The following is a 22,590-nucleotide window of genomic DNA, read 5'->3' as shown; positions in this document are numbered from 1 at the left end:
TCAAAATTATGGTTATCACCATAATAAACACAATTAAAAAAAGATGTAGCTTTTACCTCATACATACCTCTAGGCTTTTGCATTTTTTTTTCATCATTTCAGCCAATGCTATTACCCGTGTAGTCAGTGAGTTTAGAGCATCATTGTGCACTATCGCAACAACGCATCTTCCCGACATGATCCTTGTGTTTGGATATTGATAGTCATTGTTGGAGATCCTCTAATGGATATCGTATGCTTCATTGTAAGATTTATCCAACAATACTCCATTAGTTGATGCCTTCATAACCATTCTCGTTTGTATATTAAGACCATTGTAGAACATCTTCATTTGTGTCTAGTGTTAGAAACCATGCATCACGCATTTGCACAACAAATCCTTAAAATGCTCTCAGGCTTCATAAAGGTTTTCATCTTCTATTTGCTTGAAAAAAAGTGATATCATTTCTCAGCCTTGCATTTATTTTGGAAGGGTTGAATCGTAGCAAAATGTTTTAGGCAAGATCATTCCATGATGTTATAGTAACAAGTTAGATCAAAATCGCTAAGATAATGCCCAATCAATTGTCGGCCACAATTCTCACGGCTTCAACACGCTTCTCGTCTAAGTGTTGTTTTCCCTAAGGAGTTTAGGCTTCCCTGGTTAGCGGTAAGAGAGAAAAATAAAAGTGTATATGAAAATTAGGGTTTCTAATGGTAAATAAAGTGTGTAAAAATATTATATTTATAGCATCCCAAAGTCAAACTTCCCACCTCCTTGAGCGTATCAAGCTTAAAAAGAATATTTTGTTTTAGCTTTAACATCTCTTTCCTTTCTCCTAGCTCTCAATCACAATCATGAACAATTTTTTTCCTCATTAAGGTTGATATGATTTTAGTTTTAAAGAGATGTATTGTTAAGATTTTGAGTCACAATTACAAACCATAAGGAATAGGTGGGTCTCGCAGTGATGAACTCAACTCGGATTTCTTAAATGCAACTCAGAAACCTGCAAGTTGACAATCAACATTTAATTCTTTGAACTTTTTTCTTTAATGGGGCAAATCCTTTTGGACAAAAAGATACTCAGTTATACTTCCATTTTTCTTTTTGGGAATTCGAAGATCCCAAAAACAAAAGTGAAGTTCTTTTTTTTTTGTCAAAAATAGAAAAGGAAAATATGCTTGATTGAACAACTGACATAATGTCTCCTAATTTTTCATCTTTGATAGAGAGAATTACAATATCAAAGATGATTCGAAAGAAAAATTATTATGTACGTATATGCTCAAGGTGATGGTGTCCTCCCTGTAAACTACTTGTAGTCTTTATTTCTATTATTTCCTCCTACTTGATTTGATCCCCTGTCCTTGTTGTTCAGTTTTTCTTTGTATATATGTTGTAATCACCATTTTTTAATTACTATAACCCTGGAAGATTATTGTTACATCTACACCCATAGGAATCTAAATATTCTTGTTAAGATCCTCTCCTATATTGCATTGTATGCACGAGTTGATTGCTAACTATCTAAATTTGAAACAGAAATTAGTGTTATTCAAACAAGGCTTATATTATAAATAGGTACCTACAATATATTCTTTTTTTCATCTAAGTTTCTAAAATATTTTTTTGGATCAAAATAAGTACGTAAACTTTTTTTTTATCAAAATAGGTACCTAAAGTATTTTTAATCAAAATAAGTACCTACAGTATTCAATTTTTTCATATAAGTTATAAAAAAGTTAACATGTGACATTAATTAAAGAATATTTTAGGTACTTAGATGAAAAAAATTGAATACTTTGGGTACCTATTTTTTGACCAAAAAATATTTTAAGTACCTATTTTGACCAAAAAATATTTTAAGTACATATTTTAACCAAAAAGATAAATTTAGATATTTATTTTCATAAAAAATTACTTTAAGCACTTAAATAAAAAATGTGATATACCTTATATACTTATTTGTGATATAAACCGTTTTTTGTTTTAGTAATATTATATCTAAAGATGTTTTGTTTTCTATATTTTATAAAATTAAAATTTAATTTATTAATAGGATTAATTCAAATAATAAATAGTTCGATATCATTTAAATATATTTTAATTTGAGATCTTATATATGCAAAAAAAATTGTAAATCAATACGAATTAATTAGGAGAAAATGTTTGAGAATTGAGAGGATAACAAATTTTTATTTTCATTTGTTACAACCAATTAGATTTGTGTTGTGACATTTGTAATTTCCTGAAAAATATTTGTGAATTTGGGCACTCGTGGTGGTCTAAAATACCACGTTGTTTAGATTTCATCCCCTCATCCACGTTCCTAATTTCATTACATATTACCCTCTTTGCGTTATCTCTTCCACTCCCAGCATAACCTAAACCTACAGTACACTCTGCAACAAACGCGCTTCATTTCTAACCAAAACTTTTTTCCAGACAAACAAACGCTACTCTCTTATAACAAGTCATTTCCTACTTAGAAAACCCTAAGCCATCATTCCGTCTTCTCACAGTACTTGTTTTAAAAAAGAAAATCAAATCTCGCTTTTAGCATCTCGATCTCCGCCTTTTTTACTACTTTTAAGAAGAAAAAATCGTATATTTGTCGAATCGACTTTTTTTTTTAATTTGAGGCGAATAGGGAGAGATGGTGAGAGGAGGAAGCAGGAGAGACGAAGTATCTATGGTGATCAACAACACCAACGTGTTTGCGGCTCTCGAAACTCTAAGGAAGAAGAAAAAGTCTGACAAGGACCGAGGTTCCTCTAAAAAATCTTCTTCCAAGTCTCAGCAATCGAAAAAAGAACCCGAGCAGCAGGTCTTTTGGGCTCCGGCGCCGCTCACTGCCAAATCGTGGGCCGATGTCGATGATGAGGACGATGATGATTATTATGCTACAACCGCTCCTCCTCAGTCCGTTTGGGGACCCTCCGAGTCGTCTCAGGCTCATGAAGATAAGACAGTCAACGTTGAGGTGAATTAAATTATTGGTTAAACGATCAATTCTCTTTGTTTTCTTTTCTATTTGAATCCTATAGAATCAGTTGGCGTAAATTTTTAAAGTTGAAGTTGGATATTATCTTGTCTTTATTTGAGTGATTGTGGATGATTATGTTATGGGAAATTGTGGAACGGAAGCAGTGTAAATGATGATTGGACATGAACTTTTTTTCACCCAATAATTTGACCAATGGTTTTATAGCTAAACCTGATGGCATAATTTTCTATTGATTTGGCCCGAGGTCCAGATGTTTGGGCTCTTATATTATACCTCGGATTGAATTATTGTATTCTTCAACTTTGTTGCTATTTTGGTTTTTATATTGTTAATTATTTTTAGTAATAGCTGTTCATATGAGAATGCTTCTATTATCCCTTCAGTGTTGCTAGAAGTTTTTCATAGAAATTCACAAGATGATGAATCGTGCTGAATGGTATTTATGGGAACTCCAAACTTTTCCAGGAGACTGGTAGAGTTGGTCTATGCCATTAAATATTTTCCAAAGTAAAATTATTAGTACAAAAAATATATGGATCTGTTCACTTGAAGTGAAATAAAATTATGCAAGTTCATGATGAAGACTGGACATTTTGTTTATCCTTAGAATGCTTTTTTTTCTGGAGGATGCTAAATATTCTGATTTATGTACGAAGAAAGGAATCATGTTAGCATTACCCATTAAGGAACCTTACTCTGGAAAAGAAATAAAGGAACTTACATTTGATAAATGGAACTAATGCCTGATGGAACTGAGGTGAAAAATGAATTTATTGGTATCTCTTCATAGAAGAGTTGTTTTTCTTCCTTTTATTTTTATGTTCTATTATCATATTATAGAAATTGTGGGTGGTGTATCCTAGCTTCATTTGTTCGTCTTTATATTTTATTATAATTCAATAGAGTTCATTACTATTTACTAGTAGAATGGTGCTTACAGCACTTGAGGATCACTTGGTTGTAAGCTTCCACAAATCTAGACATTTATGTTATGTTATTGACTTTCTCTCAAGGAAACACCACTCCTGCCATATCGTTTGATGTGGATATTGCTATATCTTTCTTTTTCTTTTTCGACAGATTATATAGGAACAATGGTATATTTTGCCATTACTGTAGTTTGATTTTGGAACTTTAAAGATTTCCTCCATTTCTTCTTACATCAATAGCTTAAATCTTTAAGGTGCCAGATTTTATATTATTCCTCTCTTGCTGTAAGTGGAACTTTATCAAATGCTTCTTGCAATTTAAGGTTGAAGAAGCAAGGGATGAAAAAAGTGGCATAGTTGTGTGAATAAGAGAATGCCATATAAGATATAACATTGTGACTACTGTTATTAGCAGAGATCCAGATTGTTTTTCTTGTGGGCCCTCCCAAGTCTCAGGTCCATTTATGCTTTTGTTATTCTGCCAATAGGATGAATCCTTTGAGCATAAATTGTTTGTCCTGTTAATTTGGATGGCTATAGTTGATACGGGATGAATGATGGAAATTAGTCTGCGTTTTGACAAGGTATCTCTTATTAGTCATTAACTTTTTATTTGATCTGGGATGACAGGATAGTGAGAGCGAAGAAGATATTTTAGATGAAGGTGATGAAGATATAGAGGAAGATCATGACCATGAACCAGAGGTTCAGGTACATCCAGAGCCTTTACCAAAAACGGCTCCTGAAGTTCCTGCACCACCTAAGGAGCCGGAAAGACAACTTTCAAAGAAAGAGAGGAAGAAAAAGGAACTTGCTGAGCTGGAGGCTCTTCTTGCTGATTTTGGAGTTACACAGGAGAGCAATGGCCAGGACGAGTCACGTGGTAATTTAACCAACTTAGCGCTTCAATTACTTCCTTTAGTACTCTCTAATTATTTGCTTCAAACATTGTTCCCCTAGTTTTGGTGGAAAGTAGGTGTTTTTGTTTTTTATTACTTCTGTCGTGCCTCAAAAGCAGTAGAATCATATCTTAGATGGTTTTGTTTGACAAACAATATTTGACTATTCAAGTATTGTCTTTTGGGATGTAGTACACGACGACCTTAAAGTTGTTTGTGTCCAAGCTTGAAAATCTGAAAATCTATCTCTCGAGTGAATGTATTCAACCTTTTTTATATCTACATGTTATCCTTTTTAAGGTTGTGTTATTTGCTTAGTTGTAAAAAAGTACTGTACCTGATGAAGATGGCTTTTCTAGTCCAGAACAATTCCGATGCTCAAATATGTGTACATTGGAAGTCTCTTTTGAGCTAGATCGTTATCTCTTATGTCTGCAGTTGTTGCACAAGAAAAGAAAGATGGAGAGGGAGAAGAGAAGGACAATCCTCCAGGAGAGTCTAAAAGTGCCAAGAAGAAGAAAAAGAAGGATAAATCGAAGGAGGGTAAAGAATCACAGGATCAACCAACTAGTACAGATGCCACCAACGGGCCAGATGAAGCTGCTGGAAATAAACAGGTTGAGGAGGATGCATCAGCTGTTGATGTGAAAGAGCGGCTAAAGAAGATGGCATCAATGAAGAAGAAAAAATCTAGTAAAGAGATGGATGCTGCTGCAAAAGCTGCTGCACAAGAGGCTGCTGCAAGAAGTGCAAGGCTTGCTGCTGCAAAGAAGAAAGAGAAGAACCATTACAACCAGCAGCCAGTGCGGTAAAGTCCCCCTTTTTGGTCTGCATTACATATACATATGAAATACACGGTGGGCTAAAGGATGACTGTTTCACTTTTATTTGAAGACTAGAAGAAAGTTTCATCTGTTTTTGCTTTTTGGATCTTATTGTTGCTCGGTTATCATGGATTTGGGACAAATTATTGTTTTTTTTTTGGCTAAAAATTCTTCATTGGACTACATTTGAAAATGTTTTGTATTACATTTTCTTGCTGATAAGTTTTTGTGCATGGGACAATTATATGCTTGATGTGGCGGAACAAATCCTGCTATTAGTTACTATTATCGGTGAGAATCAGCACTTCTGTCTTGTCACTAATTACTCATTTTCACATGCAGCGTCATGTGGCTCATAAGCTGATATTGTTCACTTTAGTTGTGGGTATTGTTGTCTTTGGGTGTCTTCTGGCCCCTCAAGTCTTTGCCAAAAATGAACCTGTCTTTGCCAAAAATGCACCTGTCCTCACCAGTTCCGAAAATCAGACTTCTTGCATATGTGTGTCCTCGGGGACCATGCTGCGGGATGTAGTGTGCAAAAATGAAAGCACCTGATGAGTTGGTGATTCGTGGCAACTTCTAGGAGGTCTATTGGCACCTAGTCCCTATGAGAGGTCTAGGTTTTTCTGTTAAGTTGGATTCAATGGGTAAGGAAAATAAGATGGGTGCAGTCGATACTTGGGTTGGATACGGGAAGCTAAAAACAGATGTACAGGAATAGAACTGCAGTATCGGCCCGTGAGGAGGTTACACAGTCATGTGTCGTTACTTTGGTTGGTAAAATAATGTGGCACATTCATTTGTCAAGAAATTGGCAATGTTTTTCTTACACACTTGCCACATATTCTAAAGTAGGTTTAACTGAAAATTAAATATTTAAATGGTAACTCTTTTTGTTTTGTTTTAAGTATCTAGCTTTTTTTTATAATGCTTAATGTTTTATGTTCCTATTAGTTTAAGGTCTATTGTTAACATCCATTAAAAATGTCAAATGAATGTATGATACATTACATAAATTTTAACTTTTTTTAAAAATAAAGTTTTTATTTTTATTTTTTCAAAAATTCAACTTTTAAAATTCACTATTTCTAAAAAAAAAAAACTCTGAAATCTCTAACTTTCCCCCTACTACTTCATCTTGTAATAATGAAGTATAATTCACGACTCAATGTTGGAGTGAAGGTGCACATATGAAATGTGTTAATCAAATCATATGTTATACAATTGTTTAAACCAATAATTTCAAACGAAAACAATACTTCCTTTTAAGCATGAAGCCATTCAATGAATTTTTTGTAAAACTATTTTATGTATCATATATTTAAAATATTTTATAATATATATTTACAAAAAATAAATAAATAACAATATTTTATTTATTTTAAGAATAGGTGAATTTCGCTATATGTTAACCTCGTTGCGTTTTCGTCAACAAACCTTCCTCAAATTCGGAATTCAGCCAGATGAGCAACCCATTGGTCATTGCCGATTCTTTCTGTTAAAAAGAGAAAGAAAGGGAGGAAAACATTCAAATGAGGAATCAAGAACAACGGAGTCGCTAGCATTCTCAAATTTTCATGCATTACTTTTCCAGGTTTTTTTTCTCTACCTAAAAACCTGAGGGTTTTTTTGTTTGTTTGCAGAAACATATTGGAAGTTTTATGATTGTTTTGGAATGTTTGGAAACTTTAAGGTACTTTAAATTGAAAGCACTAAGAATAAAGAGGTTATTGGTCCCCACAGAAATGAGTGTATGAGTTGAAGACGAGAATGAGTTTCATACTCACTTCCCCATTTCTTGGAATACCACTTGGATCTTCTTTAAGTGGTCAAAGAAGCAATGTAGATTGCATTGTTTTTAATAGAGGGAAGCTCTTTAGAAGAGCAACACGCAAGCGTGTATCCTCTAAGAAGCAGAATGATTGGATCAAGCGAGCAACCAGATTTTCCCTTTTTTATGGGAAAAACATTGAGTTGTTTAATAAAACTATTGGATTGAGAAATTGGTTTGTAGCTAAAGGTCTTAAGAAACCTTTTGCTGGGAGTAAGGTTCTACTGAGTTCATTGTCTCCATGGTGGAAAGAGGGTTTACTGTTGGTTAGATGCTCCGTTCTCACTGCTGTTTTGTCTGGTGTGTGTTTATTGGTTTGGAATGGACAGAAGAAAGCTAAAGGTTTTGTGGAAGCAAAGCTTTTGCCTTCAGTTTGTTCTGTGCTTAGCGAATACATACAGAGTGAGATTGATTTTGATAAGTTTAGGGGAGTTTCTCCATTAGGTATCACATTGCAAGCATGCTCTATTGGACCTCACTGCGAAGAGTTTTCTCGTGCTGAGATTCCCAGTATAAAAATTCTTGTCCGGCCTTTTGCAAGTTTGAGGAGAGGCAAGATTGTAATAGATGCAGTTTTGTCTCATCCAAGTGTGTTTATTGCTCAAAAGAAGGATTATACTTGGCTGGGGATACCCATTTCGGAAAATAGTCCACGGAAGCATTTATCTACAGAGGAAGGGATTGATTATCGTACTAAAAGCAGGAGGAATGCCAGAGAGGAATCAGCTACTCTCTGGGTTAGAGAGAGGGATTATGATGCTAGGAAAGCAGCAGAGATCTGAAGATGACACAGTTAAAGGATAGGTCCCTCAGCTGAAATGACAAGCTCAAACTTTCATGCATGGATGAGAAGATGCATTGGAGGGATCATCATTGTGTAGACGCCAGTGTTGATTATGACACAAAGCATGCAGAATTAGGGAAATCATGGTATAAAAATTACAGGTTCAGGGCTGACATTGTGGTCAAAAGTTATACAAGGACTTAAAAGGAGTCGATTTAAGAAAAAGTTCAATAGGAGTGACACTTCTTCTGCCAGTGTAGCTGCCAAGAGACATTCTTGAGCGTAGTGCATCAGCAGCACTGACATATTTCCAGGCTCTGTCCCTAAAGGACTCTGGTGATTATTCAGGGGCATCTGGAACTTATGATTTATCAGTTCTTAATACCCTATTGGTTAAAAATGGGGATGATTCTAGTGCTGGAACTTCTGTTGACATTAGTAGTGCTAAAGGAAGTTTACTCAGTTATAACCAGCATGGATAACAAAGTGAAAATAAAGAAAACCGATGTACTAACAATAATGACACTTTTGGAAATATCCATTTCTCACGACTGTTGAAAGACTTAGTGGATTCACAAAAGTTTGCAAAATTTTCCTTATGTTGGAAATACTAGCGGAGATGCTAAAACCATGGGTTCTAAAGTAGATGGGGAGGACTTGTTTTATGATGCTGTAAATATGAATATGGATGAGAAAGCATCCGAGGGTGAAAATAGTCATGCATCTCCTTCTACTTTCATTAAGCCTGACCACACTCCTTTAGCATACCATTCAGTCACATTTTGGCCATTGGGCTTGAAATTTAGACTGCCTTCTTTTCCTGACTACATAGGGAAACAGGTTTCCCATTTCTTATCTGGATCCTTTCGAAAGCTTAAATTTGTTGTGGCCCCAAAGGTTGAAAATATTATTGCAGAGCTTGTTGGTGGGGTAGATGTGATGCAAACTGAGGGCATCTTGAGGACACTTCCAGTTACTGTGGATTCTGTCCATTTCAATGGTGGAACACTGATGCTGCTAGCATTTGGTGACAGAGAGCCCAGGTGCGAACTCCTCTGCTACCCTTTTGCTTCATGCATATGTACATTATTTTCATATATTTTTATGATTTCTTACTTATGTACCTTGGACCAGCAGTACAACTTTTCCTAGTTATTAATAGTATTACATAAAACCTTTTGACTCTTAATTCTATGTGGAATACAATATATACACACACACATAAGATCAAATGATTTTCACAGGGTAATTGATAGAGGAGAAGAAAACAAACCCAAAAATGATAAGCCTTTAGGCAAGGGAGCTTTGCTCTCTTGTGGCATTTTGTCTCTTTCACAAGTACTTAATTAGTTTAGCTACATTTGGAAACTTCTTGTGGTTCAGTTTAATGCATGTTGTTGGTTTCCTCTGAATTCAGGCCTAGAGTCGGTCAGATTTGCTGAATTCAGTCCTGTGGTTATCCAAACAAAGTATTTGAAACGTTTTGAAATAGGAGATTCACTCTTGTAGTACAATCCTTCCTTGAAATAATCCATATACACTTAGTCAATTAGTTTTTTTGTCTATGGGTGCATTTACCACATCAAGTGGAAGTTTTAAGCAAGTGATTCTCTCTGTTATTCCCATCTTTTAAAATGGTTGATATTGTTTGTAGAGAGATGGAGCTTATCAGTGGATATGTGAAGTTCCAAAATCACTATGGTCATGTGCACGTACAACTCAGTGGCAACTGCAAAACTTGGAGATCAGATTTGGTGTCTGAAGACAGTGGTTGGTTGTCTACAGATGTTTTTGTTAATATTTTAGATCAGAAATGGCATGCAAAATTAAAAATTTCCAACCACTTTGTTCCGGTAAGATATAAAAATGATGCGATGATTAACCTCTGTCTGCATTTGGTTAAGCATGAGCTTGATATATGGTTGTCTTGATTGTCTTTTCCTACAGCTTTTTGAAAGAACTTCAGAAATTCAAAGTCACTGGTGAGGTGCTTTTCTGACTTTACCTTTTTTATAAATAATAACATAATTGTGCGTCTTTTATGGTATTATATAAAACTACTTTTAACATTTTGTTCTGTTGGCTGCAATATGGTTAATCAAGTCATTTTATACTCATTCTGATACCATGTTCAAAGTTGCCTTTCTGAGTGACTAGTAATATACCTATTTGTTGTTTATTATCTCTTTTGTCCGTTTTTCTATTGACTTTTGTGTACTTAAAATTCATTGTTGACTTCATATAAGTTTCTGAACGACTTCCATGTTTTGCTTTTAATAGCATGACAGATGAAGGATGGGGTAGATGTATTAGCATCATAACTCTGGTGTTAGCTTATGGAGTGGCTGATTTAATTTTAATATTTGAGCTTGCCAGGGATTGAACCGGACCACCAAGAGTCCAGCATTCTATGAACAGACCTGATGACTGTTGGCTCATAGAATGGTTGATATTTATGAGTTTAGCAGCATGATTTGAGTCCATCCTACCCTGCCTATGGAGGGACAAGTTTTATGAATTGACACCATGGTATCAGATAATATCATTTTAAGCTTTAGAGCTTCTGTTTCCTGCCTTAATAAGTTGCAAATTTCTTTCAAGTTTTGTGACTTTTTTCTATGAAGGAAAACAAATCTTATATAAGTGAGCTAAACAAATAAAATTTAAAGATATTTTTAGAATTTAATTCAGATTGGTTCAGTTTCAACGGAACTTGGTCCGATTTCTAAAATCTCAGTATATTGTCTATCAATGGATAGTTCTTGTTTCCCCAAACTGAAGTGAACCATATTGTTACCGCTAAACTCAGTTATTGACCATCAACCAATGGTTATCTTCTCCAAAAATTAAATTGAATGATACCATTATCACTTCTATCTAATTTTCATACTAGGACTTACTGGTCGATATCTATATACTGGTCAACTTTGTTGAGGACTTTATTCTGCTATGGAGGGAAAAAGAATTGAATACTGTAGTTACAGTGAGAAGTAATGATTGATTGATAGATATCCTGGTCAACTTTGTAATTGCAGGTTCACTTGTGCATGTCAAGAGGGGAGACTTTTCCCAATCTTCATGGACAACTTGAGGGTTGGCTTTTCAAATGTATGATTCTCCATCATGCTTTTCTGTATATCCTCTTTCATCTTCTCTATACCATTACCTGCTTCCATATCAATTCAAATATTTCCTGTAACACACCAATGAACTTAGCAGTATCTAGTGGTAGTTAATACTGCAAAACAAATATTTATGTATGAACATACAACTCATTATTGTATATTGTTGCATGGTTTTTAATTTACCATGTTCTGTATACTTAATGCCCATATGATGCATGATTAATTTTTGATAATGTGGTACCGGCACTGGAAAAACATTATTTTTTCTGGGTTGCTTGCTTGTTTGATATCTGAAAGTCAATTTTATGTATTTGTTTCATGGTTCAGACTTTTCTATGTTTTCTAAAGTTACCGTGAACATGATGCAAAAGTACTTCATTTCTGTTTTGATGTTTTGTCGAGATACTCTTGAATGTTTTGTGAGTTTTAGAGAGGAGTTTTCTCTGATTTTATTTCACTTGAATACAAAAGAAGAATTCTTCCTAATTTATAGAACTCTAGAGCCACAACCCTAAGCAAAATCCTTTAAAAAACTAATTTAGAGATAAGATAGAATCTTATCCTTTAGGAAGATAAGACTCAGATTTTAAATTACTAACTAACAAATATGCATGGCATCTATAATCTACGTGTTTTAGTTTCTTTTAGGTGCTTACAGCCTACGGGTATGCTCCAGCCTTTATGATTAGGGCATTAAATGATTCATACCTTCACGGAGGTGTTATAATTCGATCAACTTACCATAACTAGAGTAGGTAAGTGTTCTGTGTTTGTAGTTTTTATGGACTAAAGAGTGGGATAAAGAAAAGAATTTGATTCTTGTATTTGTCTTACTTGGATGTTGAAGAGCAGAAGTGTGTGTGCAGTTGATAATTTCCTCAATAGTGAATTCTTATTTTCTTTTTCCTTTTCTTTCTCAATTGCTAACAAAAGTTGCCCAACTTTGTAGCCTAGGGGACTCACCTCTTGTTCAGGTGCACTGTTTTTCTCTCAAACTTTAGCAATCCAATTCTAGTGTAGGACAAAAGCTATAGGCTTGGGTCTTGACTTTTTGTAATATGCGAATTGCAAGAATGCTCTTACAGATGTCTACACCATCCTTTGTTACTGGGGCAAAATGAGATTACTTTTTTAGTCTGGGTGGTATTATGGGGATATGGTTTTCTTTAACTTTAATGTTTCGCTTCTCCTGTCGTTTTACAACCAGAAGTGGTTGAAGTAGAGTTAGTTGAAAGGTTTTTCTTCAAGCAATTGTGTTCAAAGCATCTGATAAAGATGGTCTTGTACCACAAAATGAACTTATTTGCACCTATAATTGATCCAGGAAAGGAGTGGCCGTTTTTCATGAGGACATGGTTTTTTCTTTTACAGGACCTTTCGGCAAGTTTATGTTTCCGAGGTCAGCGAATATTCCTGCATAATACAAGTGACTGGTTTGGCAGTGTTCCTTTAGAAGCTTCTGGATATTTTGGCATCCATCCTGAGGAAGGAGAGTTCCATCTGATGTTTCAGGTATGCCTTCACATATATTCTGGCCAGACTTTATTCAATGTTTTGAGAACGTGGTTTCTGAATTGACCTGTGTTATTACACTGAAAGAACTTATATTTTTCGTCATACTAAAACTGATGCTAATATACATTGCTAAAATGAATATGGATTTGAATGTTTATGCAGTTGAACTATTGGATAATTTTCATGTAATTGAAAAAGTGGAAATCCATTAGTTTGATGGCATACTATTTCTCTTTCTTGAGCATACTATTTGTTAAGTAATGTTATCCATATCAGTCAAGTCTGGGCTAAGGAACATTGTTTAGGTTGGGCTTCTTCTCACTTCTGATTTGGTTTCAAGTAGGATAATCAACTTAGCATGAGAGCCCGAGCTTTTTGTTGCCAAATTCTTTTGTTATTTATTTCATATTTACTCTTTGTTGTAAAAGAGGTAGGCTCATTCTATTTGTGTCAGTAGTTAATATTGTGCCTGCATGCTAGTGGGATTGTTTGTGGTGTTTTATTCATATTGGTCGATTGCCTACTGCTAATTGATTTATGTATGATGTTTGGCATGATCTTCACGTCCAATAAAAAATGATCTTCCCATGAGTTTTCTGCCCCTTTAGTTGATATCATATTGAAGACATCTTGAATCGAAGTTCCTTTTTACTCCACGAGAAGATAAAGTTGTTATACTATAAACTGTTAGCCCTGATTTATTACTTTTTAAAATTTTCATTTTTTCCTGAGTTAGTGGTAAGGGTGCTACCATTTCTTATAAAAACCAATTATAAAGTTCCTTTTTCTTTGGTGACAACTTAGTATTCTTCACCAGTTTTCTGATTGTGTCACCATCTCTTTATTTCCAGGTTCCATGTGTGGAAGTAAATGCTCTGATGAAAACTTTCAAAATGAAGCCTTTGTCATTTCTGGTATGCATGTTATCATCATTGTAACTTTTCTAACTGCTACCATCACCATTCTTAGTTATTTTGTATGACATGTTTTGTGGGACTTTTTCATTTTTATCAAGTGATGCCTCAATTGTTATTATGGTCATTGTCTTTATCATCTTCTTCCTCATTAATTAGATCTAATTAGTGTAGTATATTTTATTTCCTCCACTTATATTTCTATTCTGTTATACTTCTTGAGGAATTTAGTAATATGGTTCTCTTATCTCTCAATTTACTGTACCTGCTTTCTATTATGATTGCAGTTGGCTGGTTCGGTGACGGCTATGTTCAACTATCAAGGTCCACTGACAGCTCTTACTTTTGTGGGGAGTGGAATGGTTTCTAGAAAGATATCTTACTCGGTTTTTTATGTCCCTTCATCCTCTGCATTTGAAGCAATGTTGAAAAACAAGGAGGCTGGTGCAGTGGCAGCATTTGACGGTATTCCATTATCATATCTGTCTGCTAATTTTACCTTTAACACTGATAACTGTGTATGTTGTTTTAAATAGACAAATTTGTGTGTTAAGATGAATTTCTCTTTGAATGTTAATGCAGTGGATAGCTCTTTTCTGAATTCCGTGTCATATGTGATAGGTTGCCGACTTGTATGGCATCAGAGCTAGTATGGTAGATGGTGGGGAAATTCGAGGGGCAGGAAATGCATGGATTTGTCCAAAGATATTTTTGTAATTTTCTTTTCTTGCCCAATTGGCTAGGCTAAGAGAACACTTGATTGTCATTGGATTAGTTCATGTTGAATGTATCTCCATTCTACTTCATTCCTTTTGTCTTGATCTCTTTGTTGGCTATTATATCTTTGTTGGCTATGATATCTGAAATTTGCTCTTATTGTCTGGACTTTCATGGTTGCTTATTTGATTCTTCTCATTGTTGGTCTTATTATAACGAATTTTATTTACTTTTATATCTTCTAATCCAATTTTTTGTAATTTGTTTTGTCCGGATGGATGTCATTTTTTAATATCTTAGCTTTTGTGTTCCCTATAACTAGACAGGGAAGTGGAAATACAAATAAACTAATATATTTAAAAGTCATTTCTGATGTGAAATTACTTAAATCCACAGGGTGAGGAAGATAATACAACAATGGATTTTCTCAGGAAATTTGTCCATTGACAAGATTATGCAACGATATATACCAGATTATGTTCATCTTATTCCACTCAAATTAGGGGATTTAAGTGGAAAGACAACTTTCTGGATCACTTTTGAAACCATAAGCCGTAAGCCAATTGACTTGCCTTCTTTATTTGGGTTGATTGACGAGGACAAATAGTTTTATTTCCTTAATATTCTTTTTGTTTCCTCATTGGAGTTGCTTATGCTTTAAGTTGGTTAATTCACACTCCTTTTGAAACTAGGAAGTTTGATATCAAGTGGCTGCTCCAAAAGCTGAAGGGTCATTAAGTGATGCTCGGGGAGATATAATGATTTCACCTGATTGTATTACTGTTAATTCTTCATCTGTTGCTTTTGACTTATCAACAAAAGTTCAAACTTCATACCTTGAGGAATACTGGCGGAACAAAAAAGAGATCAATGAGAAGATTGATGTGCCATCTATTGTTGGAGTGGAGTTGGACTTGTGAATGCGTGGTTTTGAGTTTTCAATCTGGTCTCTTCTTATACGTTTGATCCTCCAAGGCCTACTCATTTGAAAGCAACTGGAAAAATAAAATTTCATGGCAAGGTTCTGAAGCCTTCTATTATCTGTTAGAAAGAGCTTTGTCCCGATAGGCAACCTGAGAAAGTGATGGATAACAGAAGCAGACAGAGTCTTGTTGCTGAATTGTCAGTCTCAGGTCTCAGACTGAATCGATTAATGTTGGCACCTCAGTTGGTTGGACAATTGAGTATATCTCGAGATTCTATCAAGGTAGTCTATAAACTTTCAACATAAGATACTACAACATTGTTTTGTATGTGTTCATGGTCTTGTTAGACTGATTATAGTTTCCCATCATGAGGAACTTAAAACTTTAGTATGCTCTATTAACATGGTTGTATTAGTTCGTGCAATATGGGCAATATAGCATAGAGGTTTATTTTCTTTTTATTCTTCAACAGTCTGAAAGGGAGGGGAAGGCCAAAGAAGATGAGTACAAACTGTGAATGGATGTTACTTTTATTGAGAATACTTGGGATTAGAGATGCACATAGCCGGATTTAAATCCGATCCGGATCGGATAAAAACCGATCCGATTTTTTCACTAAGCCAAAAAACCGGTTTATAAAAAAACCGGTTCGGATCATAACTGGTTTGGAGGGCCGGATGATGTAACCGGTGTAACCGGTTTTTTAAAAAAACCGGTTTTTAATCCGGTAAAAAATCCAGTCATCTAATTTTTTAAACCCCAGACCGGATTTTTTTCGGGATAAAAAACCAGTTTTTTATACGGTTTTTTTCAAACCAGTTTTTTATCCGGTAAAAAATCCGGTCGTCCATTTTTTTTCCCAAACCGGTTATACTATCCGGTTTTAAAATATCTGATCCGGTTAAAAAAAAACCGGTTTTTCCCAAATCCGGTTTCGGATATTTTTTGCGCAAAATCGGATATTTGGATTTTTTGTGCACCTCTACTTGGGATAAGGACCAAATAGGTGACGACCTAGTGTGGTTCAAAAGAGTAACGAGTAAAGAAGGAATTTTTGAAAATGTTTGAAAATTATTTCTAGTATATGACTTAAGTTTTTCAAAAGAGTAAGGAGTAGAGATTGAAATTTTTGACTTTAAAAAGAATTTTTATATTCGAACGGTTGAATGAAATATAAGTTTGAGAACTGAATTAAAAATAATCTAAAAATTTCTTTAAACTTATTTACTTTTGGTATATCAAAATCTCAAAACATAGTTCAACAATCTTCTCTTTTTTTATATAACAAAACTTTTGAAAAAATTTAAGATTTTTAAAATGTATTCCCTGTTATTGTAACATTTTTTCCTTTTTTTTTGTTAAATCAAAAGATTAAACAAGATATAAACACAAGCTGTGAATAAGTATGCCAAAAGAGGTTATTCAACATAAAATATTATTCTTAAATAATAATCGTGGTCATAAAAAAACATGTCTCAAATATCAAAATTATAAACCATAACAAGCATTCCAAATGTTATAAATATAAAATAAAAGCATCCATGTGTATAAAATATCCAAAATCACAACTGAAGCATGAAAACTAACATCCAAAACAGAAAGATTAAAATATCCAACAAAGTCTATATGCAAGACCGAACATGAGAACAAAAAAACAGTCAATCAAGGAAAAGCGATCAGGTGTCCAACGGAGGATGATCATGATTCGAATACGGAGCGCGGAAGGAAGCAACATCGTGAGAAATAACGTCGATCCTATCCGTCACCTTGTCCAATCTAGCATGAATATCACATCGGGAATCCACAAACATCACCTCCAAAGACAACTGTATAACACCAATTTCAGAAACTTGAGTCCCCAAAGCCATAAAGCGAGACTATGGTAGCAAACCTCATGTACATCGTCTCCATGAACGTCTGGAAGTAAGGCAAAATTGCACTCGCATCCTCACCACTGACTCGAGGGTGATCGGCGGGAATGCGATTCACGAAATCATCGACATCTCATATCAGATCATCGTCTTGAGGCTAAGGTGCATCAAAGGTATAGCCTATAGGTTGCTTCCCTTTTCTTGTCCACGTCGTCCTAGGCTTTTCCCATCCCGATTTACGAAGAGATTTAATATCAATGTAGGAAGATAGGGGAATAACGAGATCTAGAGAGGCATTGATACCGACTTTGAGAAAGATATGGCTAAGAAGACAACCATAAACTAGGGTATCAAATTTCTTAGATTGGAAGTTATTAATGACATCGACAAGCTCACAGAAGATAATTTGGGGAAAATTTATTTGTTTATTATGTTGAAAGCAATGAAGCCACCAAATGTCTACAGTAAGGAGGGTGGAGAATTTACCCCCGAATGGTCGAAACCACCAAGTGATAATAAGATACAAAAAACGCTCATGTATGTCTAGGGTATTAATACTATGACCAACCTTACAGGTGGAATCAATAATATCTTTATCATTGTCTACACCCTTAACCTCTAGACCTAAGTCTTGGGCAATGGAAGCAGCATCTATGTAAAGGTATTGCCCCATGAGATATGAGCAAATACAAACAATGCCATTTAGAGTTTGATCAACAACACAAACATCATTTGAACAGAAAGTACGAACAAGTTTTTGAAAGACAACGGGTTTGATTTTGAAGGCGTTGTCTAGTTTCCAAGATTAGAGTTGAATAAGGTATTTGAAATTAAGCTCAGTCATGGCTAAAAGAGAAGGCATACACTCGCCTCTAAGAGGTAATGACTCAAAGAATTGCAAGTATTTATGCCAAAGGTTTTGGCGCCCGGGTTCATTAAAACATGATTTTTGAATGGTAAACTCATTTGGATTAAGAACGGGGTTAGGTATAGGATTGGGAGGAGGATTTTGAGGAGGAGATGCTCAGAAAGGTGGGTAGGATCGGGAAGAATGGGCTCGTTTATACATACTGGGACAAAGCCAAGATAGAGAAACCTGCAAAATGTCACAATATATATACGCAAGTTAACATCAATTCTCAAAACTAAAAAGAGTCCTCAATAATAAAGTAATGAAAATTAAATAAAACTTACGGGTTTTAAATACATACACAAGTGTAAAAAGAAATGTGGAAAATAAGTAATATATTTATATTAAAAGGTAAATATAAATATGTAAATATAAATATAAATGTATATATAGAAGTATATATATATATATAATTGTACATATAAAAATATATGTATACATATATAAAAGTATGTAAACTAAATATGAACATGTATATAGAAATTTTGAAATAAACATTAAATATATGTATATATATACACTAAAGAAACTAGCTTATAATATATATGAAGTATACTATCTATATAAATATGTATATGTAAAAGTATATATAAGAGATTAAACATAAAGTAAAATTCGAAATATATATATAAAAATTAATTCAAAATAAATAAATAAAATAATGAAATTTGAGTAAATCCAAACATGTTATAGTGCGAAATCATCTATAACCAAAGCCCAATATGTATTTCAAACTAATTTGCACAAATAAATGATAAAAATTTGAAAAATAAATGTTAGGGTTTGAGAAGGGTTTTACCTTGAAACTTTGATTTGAGAAATAAATGAAGGAATGTAGCAAAAAAATTGATGATATGCAGGTAAAAGCAATGAAATCTAATAGAAAAAGACCCGAAAAAGATGGAAAATGGCGAGGATTTGAGAGGGGTGAGATCTTTTGTTGCCGAATGCTGTTAGGGTTAGGAGAAAAAAAAGAAAATTTTGGGGATTTTGACCTTTAAAGCACATATCAGGCCCCGACTATCGGTACTCATTTAAATGAGTACCGGTAATCTTACGCTAAATGGGATGATATTGATACAACATATCGATACTCTTAAAGATACTATAAGAACAATATTGGTCCTGGATGAATATTATCGATATCGATGAAGAACAATATCGGTACTAAATGAATAATATCGATACTAAATGCACGAAATGGTAAAAAAAATGTAGCAAATAAGTCCTAAGATGTCCCTTCTATAACAAATTAAGCACATTAAATATATAAGACCATATAAGACAATTATGACCAAGATACAAGAATTATTCATTTATACAAGGTTTAACAACAAAGACACATATGAATGCTAAAGTGCATGAATTTCTAGTTAGAGTGTACCAAAAGGTCAAAAATTCATAGTGCATATTTTAGGGCATCAATAATGGTATATAACTCTAAATAGACAAGGAAAACATTTTCAACCAAAGAGATACACATTTAGGCATCCTTTGAGCACTTTATTAATTTAACAAAAAATTCTAAACTCTCCCTAACTAATTGCATAGTAGGCATCAAAGAAGTCATTTAACATGTTTTTTTCATAAAAACATAAAAGTGAATAAAATATTTAAACAAAAAATTAAGGTAGGTTTTTCAAACCTAATTCTCTCCTAAGTGCCCAAAATATTCCTTATCTAAAGCTTTTGTAAATATTTCCTTTCTAAAGCTTTTGTAAAGATATCCACTACTTGATGCAAAGTGTCTATATACTCTAGAACTATATCTTCCTTTGAGACATGATCTTTATTGAAATGATGTATAATTTCAATATGTTTAGTTCTAGAATGTTGGATGGGATTTTTGGTGAGACAAATAACATTAGTATTGTCACACTTGATAGAATAATACATGCATTCTATTAGTTGTTTCATCCATAAAACTTGAGTGCAACAACTACCGACCAAAATGTATTTCACCTCGGTGGTTGATAATGCTACACTATTTTGTTTCTTTGAAAACCATGAAATCAACATACTACCTAGGAATTGGCAAGTACCAGAGGTGTTTTTCCTATCTAATTTAGAACCTCTATAATTTGTATCCGAGAAGGCATGCAAGGTAAAGTTAGAGTCTCTAGGATATCAAAGACCTATACTAGGAGTGTCTCTAAGGTATCTAAAAATTCTCTTAATGGCTTGTAAATGTGATTCCTAAGGATATGATTGAAAACTAGCACATAAGTAAACACTAAACATAATATCCGGTCTACTTGTGGTATGATAAAGAAATGGTCCAATCATAGACCTATAAAGTTTAACATCTTCTTTTACCCTTCTCCTCATTGTCAAGTTTTGTAGATGAGCTCATAGGAGTCGCTTGAGGTTTCACATCCTCCAATCCAAACTTTTTGAGCATATATTTGATGTACTTAGCTTGATTGATGAAGATAACATCTTTCCTTTGATTGATTTATAGTCTTAAGAAAATTGAGAGCTTCCCCATTGTGCTTATCTAAAACTCACATTACATAACTTAGCAAATTCTTGGCAAATATTATCATTAGTAAATCCAACAATAATGTCATAAACATAAACTTGAACTACAAACAAATCTTTACCTTTAATTTTTATAAATAAGGTAGTGTCAACCTTCCCTTTTGAAAAATCTTTTTCAACAAGAAAAAGTAACATCCCAAAAGGGGTCAGTGATCAAAATGTAAGAATTCAAAATATAGTGGTTTAATTGGAATAACTTGAAAAGTTTAAGGATTTATTGTGGAATTTTGTTTAGGACTTGATATCAAAATTAGATTATTGGAAGGGCACTATGGTATTTTCATAATAAGGATTTTCCCCTTTTTAAGGGATATAAAACACTTGGAGAATGGAGAAAAGAAAAATAAAAGTCTGCAACCTTGTTATCTTCTTCCTCGTGCTGAGAGCTCCAGTTTTAAATGTTAGTGATTTCAAGATGTTTTTTTTGTTCAAATTATAGTTTGGTTTTGAATTGGGGGTTATATAAGCTTAAGGAAAGATTATGGTTGATTAAAACTAAGGGAGGAGTGAAATAATGATGGAAATATATAAGGGGTTTTAAGGGAATTGTTGATATGGTTTAGCTTTTAGAATTTATTGATAAATTTGACTTGTCAAAGGTCTAATTAAAAAGTTAAAAAGATTAGAAATAATTAATAACATGTTTGAAAATATGGCATGATTTTGAGATTCAAGTGTTCAAGTGAGATTTTGGATATTTAGGAGTACTAAAGTGAGAAAAGTTGGTTTTGATGAATGAAGTTGAGTTTAAACGCAGATGAAAGTAGGAGATTTAGGAAAGGTTTAGTTAAAATTTGAAATAAAAATTTTAATTTCGGAGCAAGGGTATCGATACTGGAAGAATAGTATCAATACTTTAAGCAAAATCAGTTTGAGTTCAAGGAATACTATCAGTACTGATTGAGGGAGGTACCGATACTGAAAGAGGAGATCGATACAAAGAGTAAGATATCAATACCATATCAGGTTGGAAATTCCAGAATGCCGAAATATATATGTACCGAAGTGGGTATCGATACCATAGAAGGGAAGTATCGATACTGTAGTGGAAGTACTGATACTAGTGCCCCTGAAATGATAAATTAAATATTTCTTTCAGCTTAAGTTATTATGATTGGTTATAAGCAATATGAATTGCGGTATTCATTTTCGATTGTTCTTGTGTAGGCATTGAACAAAGTCAAATTCCGGACAACTGGACGTTATAGATTATCGATCAAAAGTGATAAGGAATTCAATTAGGACTTCAGTGAGGCAAAGTTAAGTGCAACTCATTTGTGTATATTCGATTCGAGGGCGGCTTGCGATAAGCCAACCTCAGAGTTTCGATCGAAAACCTTTCATTTCTTTATGTTATATTTTACAATGTTTTATTCAGTTATATTATTTAAGCTATGTTTGATAATTGTACATGATTATGAAAATGTGACATGTGAACATGTGTATACAAAAATACTCGATATGAAAGTGCCTATGTGAACAAGATATCATTTGAATAATAAAATGATAAATAATTATGTGGTTAAAAGCCCAAGGTAAATATATGAGGATTAGAGGTATAATTGGCATGCCAGAGTCAAGGGTCTATGTGGTCCTTTGGGACAAAACTATGTAGACAAATATGTGGCACTTCGGTGCAAATTATGCGAGTTGTGGTGACAACATTAGTGCACAACCTCAATGTACTAAAAACTAGAGTTCTCAGTAATATACATTGGGCCATTAAAAAACAAAGTTATATGAACCGAAGTAATGAATAAAAGAAATACTTTTGTTATGAAAGCAATTTGAATCCCTTATTAAATGTTTTATGA

At 33.9% G+C, this 22,590-nt stretch overlaps 1 protein-coding gene, 1 non-coding gene and 1 pseudogene across 2 annotated transcripts; all 3 read left to right on the top strand.

The window, feature by feature from the left end:
- The first annotated feature begins 347 nt into the window (after window positions 1-347).
- On the top strand, window positions 348-455 carry LOC120183846. Its single transcript, XR_005521972.1, has one exon. It is a non-coding gene; the product is annotated as a small nucleolar RNA R71 (small nucleolar RNA).
- A 1,871-nt stretch (window positions 456-2,326) lies between these two features.
- LOC120183840 (translation initiation factor IF-2-like) lies at window positions 2,327-5,778 on the top strand. The gene is made up of 3 exons (XM_039188457.1): window positions 2,327-2,966; window positions 4,550-4,802; window positions 5,257-5,778. Exons 1-3 carry the CDS (start codon window positions 2,640-2,642, stop codon window positions 5,628-5,630), a joined length of 954 nt encoding a protein of 317 aa, XP_039044388.1. The 5' UTR covers window positions 2,327-2,639; the 3' UTR covers window positions 5,631-5,778.
- Window positions 5,779-7,412: 1,634 nt separating this feature from the next.
- Window positions 7,413-15,971, top strand: LOC120183842 (annotated as a pseudogene).
- Window positions 15,972-22,590: the final 6,619 nt, after the last annotated feature.

This window comes from Hibiscus syriacus, unplaced genomic scaffold, assembly GCF_006381635.1.
Source record: "Hibiscus syriacus cultivar Baekdansim isolate YM2019G1 unplaced genomic scaffold, ASM638163v2 tig00112828_pilon, whole genome shotgun sequence".
Lineage (NCBI taxonomy): Eukaryota > Viridiplantae > Streptophyta > Magnoliopsida > Malvales > Malvaceae > Hibiscus > Hibiscus syriacus.
The sequence above is the reverse complement of the archived record's forward strand: the minus strand, read 5'-3'. Positions and strand labels throughout refer to the sequence as shown.